This window comes from Sapajus apella, unplaced genomic scaffold (assembly GCF_009761245.1).
Source record: "Sapajus apella isolate SASKATOON/1434 unplaced genomic scaffold, GSC_monkey_1.0 scaffold98, whole genome shotgun sequence".
In the NCBI taxonomy this organism is placed as follows: Eukaryota; Metazoa; Chordata; class Mammalia; order Primates; family Cebidae; genus Sapajus; species Sapajus apella.
Window position 1 is genome coordinate 7,738,084 of NW_022437038.1, and position 17,735 is coordinate 7,755,818.

General features: G+C 35.9%; 1 protein-coding gene across 3 annotated transcripts in view; it reads right to left on the reverse strand.

Annotated features, from left to right (window-relative positions):
* Positions 1-9,992: 9,992 nt before the first annotated feature.
* The window catches only part of ZMAT1 (zinc finger matrin-type 1), a 49,748-nt gene continuing 42,005 nt past the window's right edge, over positions 9,993-17,735 (reverse strand). For all 3 annotated transcript variants that reach the window (XM_032257848.1, XM_032257847.1, XM_032257849.1), the window contains 2 exons: positions 13,260-13,359; positions 9,993-11,453 (listed from right to left, as the gene is read on the reverse strand). In XM_032257848.1, the coding sequence (XP_032113739.1) occupies positions 10,148-11,453; positions 13,260-13,359 (1,406 nt within the window). In that variant the 3' untranslated portion in view covers positions 9,993-10,147. The remainder of the gene's footprint in view (positions 11,454-13,259; positions 13,360-17,735) is intronic.

A 17,735-nucleotide genomic window follows, 5' to 3' on the forward strand; every position in this document is an offset into this window, starting at 1 on the left:
GGATGATGGTTTCCAGCTTCATTCATGTCCCTGCAAAGGACATAATCTTATTCCTTTTTATGACTGCATAGAATTCCATGGTGTATATGTACCCCATTTTCTTTATGCAATCTATCATTGATGGGCGTTTGTGTTGGTTCCATGTCTTTGCTATTGTAAACAGTGCTGCAATAAACTTACACGTGCTATGTGTCTTTATAGTAGAACAATTTATATTCCTTTGGGTATATACCCAGTAATAGGATTTAGGGGTCAAATGGTATTTCTGGTTCTAGGTCCTTGAGGAATCACCATGCTGTCTTCCACAATGGTTGAACCAGTTTACATTCCCACTAACAGTGTAAAAGAATTCCTATTTCTCCACAACCTTACCATCATCTATTGTTTCCTGACTTTTTAATAATTGTCATTCTGACTGGTGTGAGATGGTATCTCATTGTAGTTTTGATTTGCATTTATCTGATGGTCAGTGATGTTGAGCCTTTTGTCATATGTTTTTTGGCCACATAAATATCTTCTTTTTTTTTTTCTTTGTAGTTTCTTTTTTAATTGCATTTTAGATTTGGGGTACATGGAAAAACATGTAATATTGTTGCATATGTACACACATGGCAGTGTGGTTTGCTGCCTTCCTCCCCATCACCTATATCTGGCATTTCTCCCCATATTAGCCCTCCCCAACGCCCCACCCCCCGCTGTCCCTCTCCTATTTCCCCCCAACAGACCCCAGTGTGTGATGCTTCCCTCCCTGTGTCCATGCTTTCTCATTGTTCAACACCTGCCTATGAGTGAGAACATGCAGTGTTCGATTTTCTGTTCTTGTGTCAGTTTGCTGACACTTCTTTGGAGAAGTGTCTGTTCATATCCTTTGCCCACTTTTTGATGTTTTTTTTTTTCTTGTAAATTTGTTTAAATTCCTTGTAAATTATGGATATTAGACTTTGTCATGTAGGTAAATTGCAAAAATTTTCTCCCATTCTGTAGGTGGCCTGTTCACTCCAGTTTCTTTTGCTGTGCAGAAGCTCTTTAGTTTAATTAGACTCCATTTGTCATTTTTGGTTTTTATTACAATTGCTTTTGGAGTTTCGTCATGAAGCCTTTGCCCATGCCTTTGTCTTGAATGGTATTGCATAGGTTTTAGAAAGAAGTCAAATTATCTTTGTTTGCAGATGATATGGTCTTATATTTGGAAAAACTGACAGATTCCACAACAAGACTATCAGAACTGATAAACAAATTTGGTAAAGTTGCAAGATACAAAATTAACATACAAAAATCAGTAGCATGTCTATATGCCAACAGTGAATGATCTGAAAAAGAAACTTAAAAAGTAATCTCATTTACAATAGCCACACATAAAATTAAATACCTGGAAGTTAATTTAACCAAAGAAGGAAAAGATGTCTTAACATTCTTCACAAAAATAGAAAATCCTAAAATTCATGTGGATCCACAAGGTACATAGAGTACCTGGAGCTATCCTATACAACTAAAAGAATCATGTTACATAACTTCAAATTATCCTACAGAGTGATAGTAACCAAAACAGCATGGTACTGGCATAAAACCAGATACAAGAACCGATGGAACAGAATAGAGAACCCATAAACAAATTCACACACCTATGGTGAACTCATTTTTGATAAAGGTGACAAGGACATAACTCTGAGGATAAGACAGTCTCTTCAATAAATGGTGCTAAGAAAACTAGATATCCATATGCAGAAGAAACCCATATCCCTATGTTGCCATACACAAAAATCAAATCAAAATGAATTAAAGATGTAAATGTAAGGCTTCAAACTCTGACACTACTACAAGAAAAAATTGGCAAAAATCTGCACGACATTGGTCTTGGAAAGAATTGCTTGAGCAATGTCCCACAAACATAGGGAACCAGAGAATAAATGGACAAATGATATCTTATCAAGCTAAAAAGCTTCTACATAGCAAAGGAAACATTCAGCAAAGTGAAGAAACAATCCACAGAATGGGGGAAAATATTTTCAAACTACTCATCTGACAAGAGATTAATCACCAGAAGATATAAGGAACTCAAACAACTCTATAGGAAAAAATTTAATAATCCAATCAAAAATGGGCACGAGATTTGAATAGACATTTTCCAAAAGACATATAAATGGCAAACATGCATATGAAAGGGTGCTGAACATCATTGATCATCAGATGCTTCAAATCAAACTACAATGAGGTATCATCTTAACTCAGTTAAAATGGCTTATATCCAAAAGACATACAATAACAAATGCTAGTGAAGATGTGGAGAAAAGGAAACCCTGTACAATGTTTGTGGGAGTCTAAATTAGTAGAGCCACTATGAGGAACAAATTAGAAGTTCCTCAAAAAATTGAAAATTGAGTTCCCGTATGACCCAGCAATCTCACTGCTGGGTATGTGCCCCAAAGAAAGGAAATTAGTTTATCGAAGAGATATTCCTGTTTGTTGCAGCACTGTTTACAATAGTTAATATTTGGAAGCAACCTAATTGTCTATCAACAGATGAATGGATAAATTAAATGTGGTACATATACACAATGGAATACTATTCAGCCATAAAAAAGGAGATCCTGTCATTTAAAACAACAAGGTTGGAACTGGAGATGTTTTGTTAAGTTAAATAAGCCAAACGTCACATGTTCTCATTTATTTGTGGGATCTAAAAATAAAAGCAATTGAACTCATGAACATAGAGAGTAGAAGGATAGTTACCAGAGGCTGGGAAGGGTAATGGGAGGCTGAGGAGGAGCAGGAATTGTTAATGAGTTAAAAAAAAAAGGAATTAGAAAGGATGAATAAGACTTAGCATTCGATAGCACAACAGGGTGATTATAGTAAATAATAATTTAATTGTACATTTGCAAATAACTTACAGCATAATTTGATTGTTTATAACTCAAAGGATAAATGCTTGAGGGGATGGAATAACTAACTAACTAACTAAATAAATAAATAAAAGGGTGTTGTAAAATGTCCCTAAATACTGCAATAATATACCTAAGAATTATATCAATATACTCATAATAAACAGATGTAAATATAAATGGACAAAATCTTTAGTGAGTCTGTGCTAATGATTTTATTTACAGAATATCAGATCTGTGGGGAATTGTTTTTGACCATTCCAGAATATGATTAGTCATTCCTACTCCCAAACATTTGTTTTTAAAGTGGCTATCTTACTTTGAAGTTCAGAGTGAAACTTTATTGTCCCCAGGTTCTACGGGGCAATTATTACATACTTACAGGTGTTTTTTTAATCCTCTTTGGACTCAATTAAAAGATTCAGGAAACTTGGATTTGTAATGAAATTATTAGGTTTCTTTTCATCTGAAGACTATTCTTTAATGACATCATGTTCTTAGTTTACCTTTCTTAATTTTGGACGTCATGGAAATGACACATGGCTTTGCTTTCCCATGATCCTGCCTCTCAGTTTGAATTTTCCCAGGCATCTATGACCAAGTCTAGCATTTCAGAGTCTGGTCAAGATAACTTCATAGTCTCTCCCCTTCTGTCTGTTACTTCTAGTTCTCTGTGATAACCAACTAGTCCCTAGTGTCACACTTGGATTCTAATACAGATTTTGTGGCTGGTCTCCTTTTCTGCCCACCCTTCTAGCTTCCCACTATTTTATTTTGGTAGTGGGAGTGGTATGTCACACTTACTTTTTAAATGAGCACATTACAGTCATTTAAGACTACCAGAGACAATTCAATCCAACTTTCTCTCATTTTTTTTTCTGCTCATAAATCCTTAATGACTTCTGTCTTAGTCTGCTTGGTGCTGCTATAGCAGAATACCTTACACTGGGTAATTTATAAAGAGTAGAAATTTATTTCTCACAGTTCTGGAATCTGGGAAGTCCAAGATTAAGGAATGGGAAGATTTGGTGTTTGGTAAGGGTTCAATCTCTGCTTTCAAGAGGGTGCCTTGAATGGTGCATCCTCCAGAGGGGATGAACAATATTCCTCCCCTGGCAGAAGAGCAGAACAGAGCAAACCCACTCACATAAGCCCTTTTTATTGTGAACATAATCAATTCCTGAGCCCTCATAAGCTAAGCACCTCCTATTAGGCCCCAGCTCCCAACTCTATTGCATTGGGGATTAAGTTTCAACATTAGTTTTGGAAAGGATAAAAATATTCAAACCATAGCAACTCCTGTTTTCAAACAGGCTAAGACTATAACCCCCTTTGTCAAAGTCCTCCAGGTCGGACCCTACTCTCCCTTTGCTTATTCTGTTATACACTCTCAGATTCTCAGATGGGCTGTTCCCTCTATGGGAAGTCCATTTTTGCTCCCTGTTTCCAACACCCCTCAACACACACACACACACACACACACACACGCACACACACAAATGGAGCCTCCTGGAAACCCCTATTGCTCTTACAGTTTGGCCACAAATTATATAACCTTTGAGCCCAATCACACCAGGCCTCTTCCTACCTTTTTCCTTTCCTTAGAATGGACATAGTCCTTCCCTTTTCCCTTATTATAATAGTACTTCTCAGGTCAGGTTAAGTTGTGATTTGATCAGTTACTGGTTTAGTGGCCAGCAGGAGAGATGGGGGGCAGAAGGTAGGGGAGGAAAGTTGTCTTGTAAGGGAGATAGCAAAATATTATCTTCATGCAAGAAGGGGATGCTAGTCCTTAATTGGGAGAAAAGGGTTGGGTTGCCAGTTTAGCAAAAAGGAAAATAAATACAAAGACAGTCAGTTAAATTTAGATTTTAGGTAATGAATTTTTAAAGTGTAAGTTTGACTAAAGTATTACATGTAACACATTTATTACAATTAGCTCTTTATCTGACATGCACATTTAACTGGGCATTCTGTATTTTATTTGACAATCCTAGAGCTCAGAGGGTTCAGGAGAAAGTGAGATAAAATGAAGAGATGAAAGTCTCTTTATATGTTACCAAGGATGCCTCCTGACTTTCATATTTTGCCCTCAATTGGTCATTCATTTTCTCGGCCTTTCATTTTCTTTCTACAATGTAACAATGACATCTAAAAAGTCAGCAAATTCCATATAAATTCCATATAATTGCTATTTCCCCTAATCTTCTCAATTACTTGAGATATTACATTTGCATGTACATTCATTTCTACTAGTATCACTTGAAAGTTTTAACAACTTTCAAGTTGAAAAAGTTGTTAAACTTTTTCATAGCATGCCAGGGACTACCTACTATGAGTATTTTATCTGTTACCAATGACAGAATCCTCATTGCCTGCTTTGAAAATCCCATTTTGGAGGTCTGTTCTCTAGGATCACTTCTGTTATCACCTGTTTTGGGTAAAGTTCTAGGGGAAATTGACTATGAGATAAAAATTTGATTGTAAACAATTTATAGGGGCATGCTCAAAAGAACCCTTGTGAATTGATGAGGGAGGAAAGAATAGCAGAGAAAAAATTGAACTGATAGTGTCACAACGAAGGCCTCAGCTGATCCTTTGGGGAGTTTGGGAACTGAGATAGCCTTTCAAATTTGCCGAGAATTGAAGCAGGAGATCTGACTTTTGTCTATCTACATCATCCCATCATTGGATGTGTGCTGCATAGGCTTAGGAGAGTCAGTTGCCTTCAAATAAGGCCAATTCTGAATTTGGAGAAGTGAGTGCCCCAGACCTGAGAAGATATGGCAAAGGGTGGAGAGTGGTTCTGGGCAGCATAACACAGCCTCCATTTCAATGAATTTAATTGTATCTCTGTTGGCTATCTTTTATCTATTAGTTTTATCAATCTTTAGTATAATTTTAAAAATTATTTATCTTCATTTTCCTTTTTGTCTCGTTGCCAGTTTCTATCATGTATTCCTTCCAAGTTAATCTTCATTTATGATTTTTTCTTGTTTTCATGATTATTTCCTTAGTCCTGTTTCTGTTTCATAACCTTCTGTTGTTTATTTCTGGGTTCTTTTCCTGACTTATACTGTTTCAAAGCTTTAAATGTTTTCTTTTAGCTCATTTAGAAATACTTAGGTCAGAGTTTTTATCTGCTTTGTGTTTGCATGTTTCTGGTGTGTTCACATCCTATGGGACTTGTCTCTCAAGGTATTAGGCTCACCTTTGGAAGTTTATTTTGCTGTCATCATACTTTCTGGGATTTGATTTCTCTGGATTCTTCCTCCGTTTGCTACTATCTGAACTTTACTTTTCCCTTCCCTACAATATTTCTTCCCTGTTCAATTTGATTTCTGAAATAAGCAGTTTTCTTTCTGCATGAGGATTTTTTTTCTTCTGGAAGAAAACATATGCTGAATAGTTGTGAAATCCTTAAGGGACTAGCTCACCATAGCTCTCTATGAACTCTTGATGATTCTGTGCAGTTTTCTTTACTTATCTGTTATTCAGAACCTGTGATCACTTATTCCAATGTTTCAACTGCTCTCAAACCTATTTTCCCAGTTTGGTCAAGAAATAATGATATTTCAGATTAGGGTGATGACAGTGAAGATAAACTGAACATTGAGAGATATTTTGGTGATATAATCAAGGGGAATCACTTATGGTCTAATGTAGGAGAGAAGAGATGCTGAAAAATGGTTTTTGGCTTAGGCAATTAGATGAAGATTTTACAGAAATAAGGGAAACTAGATGAATAATTGGTAATGGCAGATGAAGGCATTCTATTTGTCTATATTAAGCTTGCAGCACCTATTAGATAGCCATGTAGATATATCAAATAAATCAGTCTTTGAACTGAGAGAAAACAGTGTGCTTATATGTCCTTTGGGAAGCCTTTTCTGAATGCCCTCTTCCCATCCCATTAATTTTATTACCTTTGCTGCCCACAGCATCCTTCATCACTTTGATTGAAGCCTTTATCAAATTTATTTTGTAATTGCCTATTTATTGGTCCACTTCCTCTGTTGGATTGTGAGGTTTTTGAAACAGAATCTGTGTTCATTCTTTTTTCAGTTTCCTTCCTGGAACAATGCTGACAGTCAGCTCTTACTTGTTCAATGCATGCACACAAGAATGTCAATTCTATTTTTTCTACAGCTCCAATTTTTGAAAAATATTTTCCAAATTTGGCCTCTCTGTATCTTCTACCCACTTCAGGATTTATCTCTGAAGTTAGATACTTTTAACTTGTTCCAAATATTCTCTTATATATTTGACTTAGACCGTATGTGTATTTTATGTCTGGGTGAGCATATTAGTCTTTCAAACTAAATGCGTAATAAAATCCTCAACACTGTTTTCACATATATCTTAAATTATGTCTCCACAAATAGATTTTTGTATTGAAATACCTAAATGTAGGATTTAATATGTATATCATTAAATTTCATCTTAGTGAATTAAACACAATTCCAGGAGTGGAGATCATTTGGGATCCTACACATAAACATCTTGACTTATATATATTCTTACCTCTAAGTACTCAGACGCAGAAGTTGGAAGCATAACAAAAGTGCCAATGTTGGGCTCCAGACCCTTGTTCAACCCTCAACCAAAAAATTATGTTTTTAGGTTAATGTAAAACTTGTTTTATGGTGAGGTCAATGTAAAATTTATTTTTGGCAAAAAATTGTCTTAAAATTTTTGAAAACCATTTTTCTAGAGCAAGTCACTGGTGCATGTCCCTAGACTGTAATCAATACTACATCCTTTTCTCTCTGTCTACTCATTATCCAATTTAAATGGTTTTAATTTTGTAAGTTTGCATGATTTATCCACTATAGTTTAAAAATGGGTAATTTTTATGAATCATTGTACCTACTTATTTTAAAAAGATCAGAGTAATTTGGTATCTTAATGAATAGTCTTATGATATATAGTTTTGAGTCCTCCTCAACTTTAAACACAAAATAAACTGTTGTGAAAGAATTTGTCAATTTAACAGATGCTGGCAATTCAATTGATCTTGCACTTTGTGAAAAAATGCTGCATTTCGTGGTATGCTCAAAAAAGGTAACTGGCCGATTTGTGCTTGGTAATTCAGTCTATGCATTCTACCCTGGTTATTCTTTCCCTTTTCCTTTCACCAATACACCAAATGTATTTAAAAGGGGGGATGATATTGTACCATAAAATAATCTTACAACAACAGTCCCATGGAAGAAAAGAGGATTTGGGAACCATCTAACTCCATTTAGGACTATTTACTCAACTAGGTATAAATCCAGTCAATGATACTATGCTTCAGCTCACACTTACTATTTTATTTAAATTGCAAAGAACAAAAACAACTATTAAATCCCTTGTCTAAATGCAGATATGTCACCAACTAAATTTGTTATTTTTAAAAAATAGACACAGGATCTCACTATGCTACCTAGGTTGTTCTTGAACTCCTGGGCTCAAGTGACCCTTCTGTCCCAGTCTCCCAAAGTGCTGGGATTATAGGCATGAGCCACTGTGTGGAGCATAAATTTATTTTTTGATAGAATTAACATATGAAGGGCATACTAAAGCCTATTTTTCGTATTCCTGGTGACTCAAGTTGGATTCTAATGGTATTCTCACAAGTTCACAAAGCAACTTGATGATACAACTGAGACCAGAATCCTGGAATTTGGGTTCACAGGCCATTACACTTTCTACTATCCCAAATACTTACAAGAGGGACTGCTCATAAATAAAGAGAGCACCAATGTAAAAAAAAAAAAAACCTGACAAAATCAAACAATTCAAAGGTAACATCCTCTGGCCCTTTACCACTTACAAATTCTTCCTTCTTCGGTTTCAAGTATTTAATTCGTAACATTTTCCTAACCTAAAACTGACTTTGAGACTGAATATCAGCTTCTATGAGGTAAGATGTAGAAAAAAACAAAATTATTACAATTTCACCGTGTGATCTCCCCAGAGGTATTAAGTGCAAACTGTTTAAGTATTGCCCCTCCAACTTCCAAAATAATCATCTTTGGATGGGAAATGATCATTTACATAAAACAATATGTAGAAATTAAAACACTTTAATATAAACATTTCCAGAATATAGACTGACTTTTTATATCAGCACTTTTTGAGAGCTTTTAAAACTATATATCATCTAAGTTTATTATAGACTGTTTCATTTTCCGTGTTCAGAACTAGAAAATGCAAAAAATACACTGCAAATTAGATTGAATAAAGAAAAAAACAATCAGCTTGTTATTTCATACATATTCCTTGAAGAAAGCGGAGACACATAAACACAGGAAAACAACAATAGAATGCCACCAACACTAAAGCAAAACCAAGCAAAGAATTGATTTTGTAATGCTTGGCAATTCTGTCCTTTAAAATAAATTATCTCCCATGAGCAAATAATTCATTACCAGAGCAATTTGATGAGCAGAAGTAGACACAACTTCATTTAGGAAAACTACATTATATATGAGATATGTGAGAAACATTTAATATTTTTTTTCTTTTTTAAGAAAATGAAGGAAAGTAACGAGGAAAAGGCATATTGAATACTTTGACTTCACTTGGCTCTTTTAGAGATTAAAGTAGCCATCTACCTAGAAAAATTCCAATAACATGAATTTTATGAAAGCAAACTCTTTAACTTTTTTCTTCAACTTTGAAGGAAAAAACTAAAAAGTTAAAAATCCTAGAGTAGACTCATCCCAAATCACTGTCTCTTGTGTCTTTTCTTGAGTAGATTTCTTTTTCTCTTAACTTCTTGTGTTCTCATGTTAGTGTTCAGGGGCTAGGTTTAGGCTTTTTTGTTGTTTCTTCTTTCAATTAAATTACAAGTTTTTTAAAAAATAGCTTTCCTGAAGTGACACTGACTGTTTCTACCTATCCTTTTCTTCATCTGATCCTCTTGCATTTGTCTAAGTCCATTTTCTTAGCTGACTTTCTCAATTAATCCTTGGATAAACAAAACTAAAAGTTCAATACACAAGCGTAGACTCATTCCAAAACACAGACTCTTCTCTTTTCTTTAACAGTTTTGCTTTTCTCTTATGTTCTCCTTGAGTTTTTATGTTCTTTTTCAGATATTAAGTTTAGGGTTTTTTTTCCTTCTTCTTTTAATTCAATTTTAATTTTTATACAAAAAAACTAAGTATCCTGAACTGACACTGACTATATCTACCTCTTCTTTATCAGATGTTGCGGTCTTTTTCTAAATTCATACTGTTTTTTCAATTCAACTTTGGGTAAACAAAACTAAACATTCAAAATCCAAGAATAGACTCATCCCAAAGCATTTCCTCTTCTGTCCTTTCTTCAACAGATTTCTTTTTCTCTTTCCTGTGCTTACGTTCTTCTTTCTCAGAAGGTACATTGTGGCTTTTTTTCTTTTTTCGATGCTTAAGCTTTCCTGAACTGACCCTGACTCTATCTCCCTCTCTTTTCCTTTGTCGGATGCTCTTGTCTTTGTCTAAATCTGTATCTTCATAAGTCTTTTTCCTTTTATGCTTGGACTGTTCTTTCTCTGGCCTTTCTTTGCCTTCTTCCAGGTGTCGTCTTCTCTTCTGATGTTTCCGTTTATGACCCGCTTGATGGTCAGTAGTATTGTTTTCTGGGGAGAGGTGCTTGTAAACTTCAGATTCCACACTGTATGAGCCAGAGTTATTTTCTTGCTGATTAAGGCTCAAGAGTACTGGTTTTTCTGGGAAACAGTCTCTGGTGAGTTGACAGTAGCTAATAGAATCTAGTCTCTGTTTGCCGTCATAAGCTGATAAACAATGAGGTAACTGGTTTTCCACTGCTTGTGAAATACTGTATGGTCCTGAATAGGCCTGGAAAGTCTCAAATGGGATCTTTTCCTCCAACATTCTATGTCTAGGTCTGGCATCAACCATTTCTCTGTTCTGTGTTTCTACAGAGCTATCACCTATCTTTCTGAAACAAGTTTTTGGCTCTAGTCCTCTGGCTTTCTGCACTTTTATGTAATCTTCAAGTTCATCTTGGAAAGAATCATATGTCCTCTTTGAATGAGCTGGTAACCACTGAGGTAACTGGCTTTCCACTGGTGAAATATGGTATGGTCGTTGGTAGGTCTGAGGAGCCTCACGTGAAAATCTTTGCTCACACATTCTTGGTCTGGGTCCAGAATCAACCTCTCTGTGTCCATGAGTATCCACAGAGTTCTCTCTCATCTTTCTGAAACAAGTCTTTGGATCCAGTCCTCTGGCTTTCTGTACTTTGATGTAATCTTCAAGTTCATCTTGGAAAGAGTCATATGTCTTCTTTGAATGAGGCAACTGAGTTTCCACTGCTTGTGAAATATTGTACGGTATGGGGTATGTTCGGAAAGTCTCAAATGGGAGTCTTTGCTCAAACATTCTATGTCTGGGTCTGGAATCAACCACTTCTCTGTATCTGCACGTTTCCAAAGAACTTTGTTCCATCTTTCTGAAACAAGTCTTGGGCTCTAGTCCTCTGGCTTTCTGCACGTTGATGTAATCTGCACATTCATTTTGATAAGAGTCATGTGTCTTCCTTGAATTCTTCACTAGATTGATAACAATGGATTCTCTGTAAAGAAGACAGTAGAAAATTCTTGTTATTAGATTATTTTATACTGAATATTTTCTTTGCTCTTAAAAGTATTAGTCTGAAAAAAGAAAAAAAAATGCTCAAATTTTAAAAACCTACTTCATTATAAAAGCTATAAATCGTCAATTTTTATGCCAAAAAAGCAGCATGAACAGTGAGAACCTACTTCATTATAAAAGCCATAAATCATGATGTTTTTATGCCCCCCAAAAGGCAGTATGGACAGTGGTATATCTCCCAGGCACCTCACAATTTTTGTGCAAAGAAAAAAGAGGAAACTTCCTCAGGCCCAGGATGAAAGGGAAGATGGATATAAAGGAGCAGACTTATCTGATGTTGTTGTAGCACTAAAAATGTTAAGGCATGTTGGAATGTATGTGTAGGAACTAATGATATTTAATGTCCTCACAGATGCTCTGATTTGACTGTCATATTGTTTTTAAAGTTTTCATTAGTGAGTTCCTTATATATATCTTATAAATGTGATAGGTATTTATTCTGTAATCTTGAGGTTTTTTTAAAGTCTAAATTATAAATCTAGCCAGGTGAGGTGCATGCACCTGTATTCCCAGCTACTGAGGCTGAAGCAGGAGGATTGCTTGAGCCCAGGAGTTCGAGGCTGTACTGCACTATGATGAGGCAAATAGCCACTGTACTCCAGCCTGGGCAAGATAGCAAGAACCCATCTCTAAAAAAAGGAATGTAAATGTAGGTTAATTGGGCAAGTCAGGCAATTTAGCTTCCAAGTATTCAAATTCAAATAATATAAATATTTTCTACTAGAATAAAACAATGTAACAGAAAGAATATGTCTTGATTTTATTTTATTCATTTTATTTTATTTATTTTCTTGAGACAGGGTTTCACTCTGTTGCCCAGGCTAGAGTGCAGTGGTGTGATCATGGTTCACTGCATCCTCAATAACCTGGGCTCAAGCGATCCTCCCACCTCAGCTCCCCAAGTAGCTGTGACCATGGGTGCAAGCCACTAAACCTGGCTAATTTTTCTTTTTTGGGGGTAGAGATAAGGTCTCACTATGTCACCCAGACTTGTCTCAAACTCCTGGGCTCTGCCTCCCACAGTGCTGGGATTACAGGCATGAGACACCGGGCCTGCCTCTATGTCTTGACTTTAAAAGCATCAAGACAAAGATAAATAGTCAAACACCCTCTGACTTGCTAACTAAACTACCCAGTCTCCAACTGTCCACTCAATTCTCCTCTCCTTGAAATAACAGAATAAAATGGACTAAATATTTATTGAATTTTTAGTATGTGCCAGGGCAGGCACCTTACACATATTATATTTCATCCTAACAATCTTATATAAAAACTATCCAAAGTTACACGCTTGGTAGAAAAATGGATCTGGTATTCTACTCTAAGTCTATCTAACAGCAAGGGCTCTATTCTTAACCACTATATCCCACTGGAAAAATGGTGACTGGATCACTGGCTCACTGAATCCCTGGAACTGAGCAAACCTTCCAGAAATTCTCTGAATTTGGGGGGTTAGTATCAGAGTGATTCTTTAGCATCTCTCCAAAGAATACTGCTCTCTAGTCAGGAGGGGTGCCAGTTAGCCAGCTTTGTCAGTACACTATCATTACTACAGAACTCTCTGAGGGACACTAGTATGCAATAAGTTATAAATACTGCCAACCATACACAGGTTTAATTCATAGGGATATGGATGCCTAAGAAGTTTGTAAAAATACATCAAAGAGTGCTTAACTAGAAGCTCTAGTGTTTGGCACCATAGGAAAATTTTGGCAAAAATACTTACTTAATCTGATGTTCACTTCCTTGCATGTGGGACCGGAACATATCTAAAGATGTAAAAGCAATACTACAAATATGGCAAACATAGGTTCTCATACTAAATGCTGAAAAAACAGAGAGTTCAAGTTAAGAAGGTCAGTATAAATATATTTAGAATCACATAATGTTAGAACTGGAAAAGAATTTATTAAAGACCATCTACTTTACATTTTCCAATAAAGATGGGGCCCAGAGAGGTCAAATGATTTGGTCAAAGTCACAGAGCAAGTTAGTAGTAGTGTTAGCCTCTCAGAGTCCAAGCCTCTTAATTGAATGGCCAGAATTCTTTATACTACACCACACTGCTTCTCTAGCTTGACTTACTCCCTAAAAATCTGCTATCTGTCTACTTATTGTTGCTACATGGAGGTGCAGCAGGCACCTGAAATTTAGCATGGCCAACCAACCTTTGCCTCTGAATATCTTAACCAACTTCTTTTTGTTTGCCTCTAATTCTGTTCCCACCCAACCAAAAGGTGAAATGTCCCAAAACTTTAAAATCAAATAAAGGCAAATTTTTTACTCTCTTACCTGAAATCATTGCAGTGCATTAGTTACCAAAAGTAATTTCCACAGATTTTAGAAAGGAGAGAGGTTCAGTGAGCCCCACTCTCAGGATAAAAGCTGAAAGCAAAATTCTAAAACAAAACTACTAGTTACCACTTAAAAAGAGTCAAGAACTATTATAGTTAGGAATTATATAGTAGCTGGCACACTATTCTGCTTCGTAGAATTAGAATCAAGGAATAAATTAATTTTTATCTTTCTAATCTCATCATCCTTCCACTTCATCTTTGATCAGAAGAAGCAAATTAATACATTTCATAAGCCAAATATAAAATCATTCTGACCCTAAGGAGAAGGAAATAAATTGGTACCTGCAAAGATTTTAAGGACAATCAAGGTCATCTTCTTTTAAACCAAAAAGCGACCTAATCATTTAAAAGAACCTAAATTAATTATTATCAAGTGTATTGGCCATGTCTGAGCAAAGACTATTCATAGAAACAGGAGACTGCTTACAAGGGGAAAGAAAGATGCTGACTTTTCAGAATATGAGACTGCACACTACTGACATATACTCTACTGCAGGCCTAGGAAAACTCAGCAGGTTATGTCAAAACCTGAATGAAATGAACCCTCAAAACTATCCTTCTCTGCGGTCTAATTTCATGTGTACTAAGTCACTTTATGATTATAATTTGGTTTTTCATATTCTTTGATACCAAAAAAAGGATACCCTGGATGATATATATCAAGAAAAACTAGGAAATGGAAATATGTATTTCCTCATACCATAAATCAACACCAGAATAACAATACAATAACTTAAAGTACAATGTTTCCAAGACTTCTCTGATACAAATCACCTGGGGTGTTAGTTAAAAATATAGATTCCCAGGCTCTCCCCTAGAGAACATGACTTAATGTTTCTGGGTGAGGGACAAGAAATTTCTATTATCACAAATATGGCAAATGATTATCACAGGCCTTGTGAAAAACATATTAAAGTAATATTTTTCCAGTTCCTCAGTTATTTATCAGCCTCTTTCAAGTTTGTTTGTGGTTAGTGAGTCCCTGATTGAGGCTGATCAACTTGAGGATTTTGGACTTCCTGCAAAGTTAAGGACTAAACCCAGGAGAGTACACATTCACAAGAAACTCTTAGGAAATTCTTACTATCTTTTATAGCAGCTGTAACTAAGGCTTACATTAACTTGCCAATACATTTTGAGGGTACCCAAGTGGTGCAAGATAAGCAGGAGTCCTGGTTTCCTCTGGATTAATGGTTCTTAATGCTGGTTATACATTAGAATCACATGGAAAAAATTAAAATTATTGATGTTACAGCTCCATATCAGACCAATTAAATCAGAATCTCTAGGAGGAGAATATTGAGTCATGTTCTCCAGGGGAGAGCCTGAAAATCTATATTTTTAACTAACACCCCAGGTGATTTTTATCCTTACTTTTTGAAAGCTTTCCATATGATTTCACTGTCCAGCCACCATTGAGCACTTGCCTTAGATCAAGCTCCTCCAACCTGCAGCCCATGGGCCACATGTGGCCCAGGGTGGCTTTGAATGCGACCCAACACAAATTCACAAACTTTCTTAAAACATATGAGATTTTTATGTTTTTTTTTTGAGCTCATCAGCTATTGTTAGTTTATTTTATGTGTGGCCCAAGACAATTCTTCCAAAGTGGTCCATGGAAGCCAAAAGATACCTCTACCCTAGATTATTGAGCCAATAATCTTCATTATGACTAAAAACTCAGGTTATATTTCAGTTTTTACATATTTATTTAGTGCTTATAAAGTATACTGGATATATGTTCGCCTCAGTTCCTGCTTTGTTTCTCCACAAATTACATCAGAAACAATATTCTAACAGAGGTAACATAGAGGTTTAGAAGAACTGCCAGTCATGTATGAAAGACCCAGAGGCAGTTCTAGAACTGTGTAGTCTGATTAGCATTACCTTAGCCCCCCACTTTTTTTTTCCCCACATACTGATGTTCTTTATCTTTTTCTAGGATTCAGACATCTCAGAAAATGATATATAAAAGTTGTGTAAATCCTTTCTGTGAAGATATGAAGCCTATTCATTGGCCCTAAGGTCAGAATTCATGATTGAATCCTCCTGGGGCCTGCCTCCATTATGTTTCTTATACTCTCCACTCTTTTATTCCAGAGACTACTCCATGGTCCTGTCCTGTTCTCAGCTGTTCTGTTCTCAGGTATTCTAGGATTCCTTGTTCCTGAGTTCATCCAGAAACTCAGGCTCCTTTGCATCTTTTACCTTTCAAAATCTTCAATAACCTAATACTTGTGGGGCCTACTCTTCCCCTCATCGTAGCCCTATCTTACAAGTCTCTGAACTAAGGTCCTTGTTTTCAAAGCATGAATTGGGAAGGTGCATGTCTAACACTACTCTCAATCTTGGCTCCATATAAAAATCACAAAGGGAGTTAAAAAAGAGAAAACAAAACACAAATTATAAGTCCCAGAGATGGTAATTTAATTGATTGAAGGGATGGCCTGAGCAATGGGATTTCTAAAAGCTCCTTGCATGATTCTAATTAGTCAAGATTGAGAACCACTGGTCTAACACCTTAAATGGGGAAAAACCAATCGAGAACTGCACATAATCAAAACTGCAGCTGTCAGGAAGAATAGCTAATGGTTACCGGGCTTAATCCCTAGGTGATGGGATGATCTGTGCAGCAAAATCACCATGGCATACATTTACCTATATAACAAACCTGCACATGTGCACATGTACCCATAAACTTAAAAGTTGGAAAAAAACTGCATGTGACTATGGGATTTATGCTATAAAGAAAAATAGAAAATGTCCAATTTACCTATTTTTAAATTATGACAGGACAAAATATTTTTACAAACCTAACATTTGTTACGAACCTATTCTTTGATGGGTATTATATATACTACTTCAGTTAATTATTATCCTGTGGAGTCACAGTATTTTCATTTTATATCAGAGGATCTGTGGTGCAATTTGGCAAGTGACTATAAGTGTATCTCCAAATCTATGTTTATCCCTCTATACAACACTGCCTCTCAATTTACAAATATGAATTGACAAAAAATTATGTCCTCATTACCATATAAAGCACTAGGAAGGATACTGCAGAATAAAGTGTTCTCCTTTGTCTCAAGGATACTAATTCCCTTGAGGGGCTATAATTGATGCAATTTTCAATGAATAGTAAAGGCTATGAGAAATCAGAGAAAGGGGAGAACACCAAGAACTAGAGCAGTAAGGGAAGTTGTGATGGATCTTTGGGGACAGAAAGGATCTGAATTTGTAAGAAAGCAGGTAAGGGCATTCCAAGGGATGAAAATAATATCAGGTATGGCAGAGACAGAAATGAGCACAATGTGTTGAATCCAAATAATCTGTTTAATTAACACTGAATATCTATGTGGCACCAAGCATCAGGTTAGATGCCAGATGAATACAAGATGAATAAAACAGTCAAGTTGCTCACAAATCTAGTGTGAGAAAGACACATGAACAAAAAATTTCAGTCTCACTTGGTAAAAGTAAAAGAGGTATGTTTAAGAGGTAGACAAACGCAAAGAAGCAGAGGCACTCAGCATAATATGGGGGTCTGAAAAAGGCTATTGTAAGAGATGATGTCTTAGCTAAACTTGGAGAGATGATAAATAGTTAACTTGAAAAGAGTTGAGAAGAGCGTTTTAGGTACAAAAAATCATGAAAACAGTGCTTACAGGAACTTCTTAAAATTTGGGATTGTTGTAGAGTAAAACATAAGGGGAAGAGATGGGAAACGGCAAAATGGGTCAGATCAAAGAGAGACTTATATGTTATGCTAAGGATCCTAGACTTTGTATTCTGTGTTTTGGGAAACCTCGAAGTGGTTTAAGTAGTAAGTGACATGGTTGGTTAAT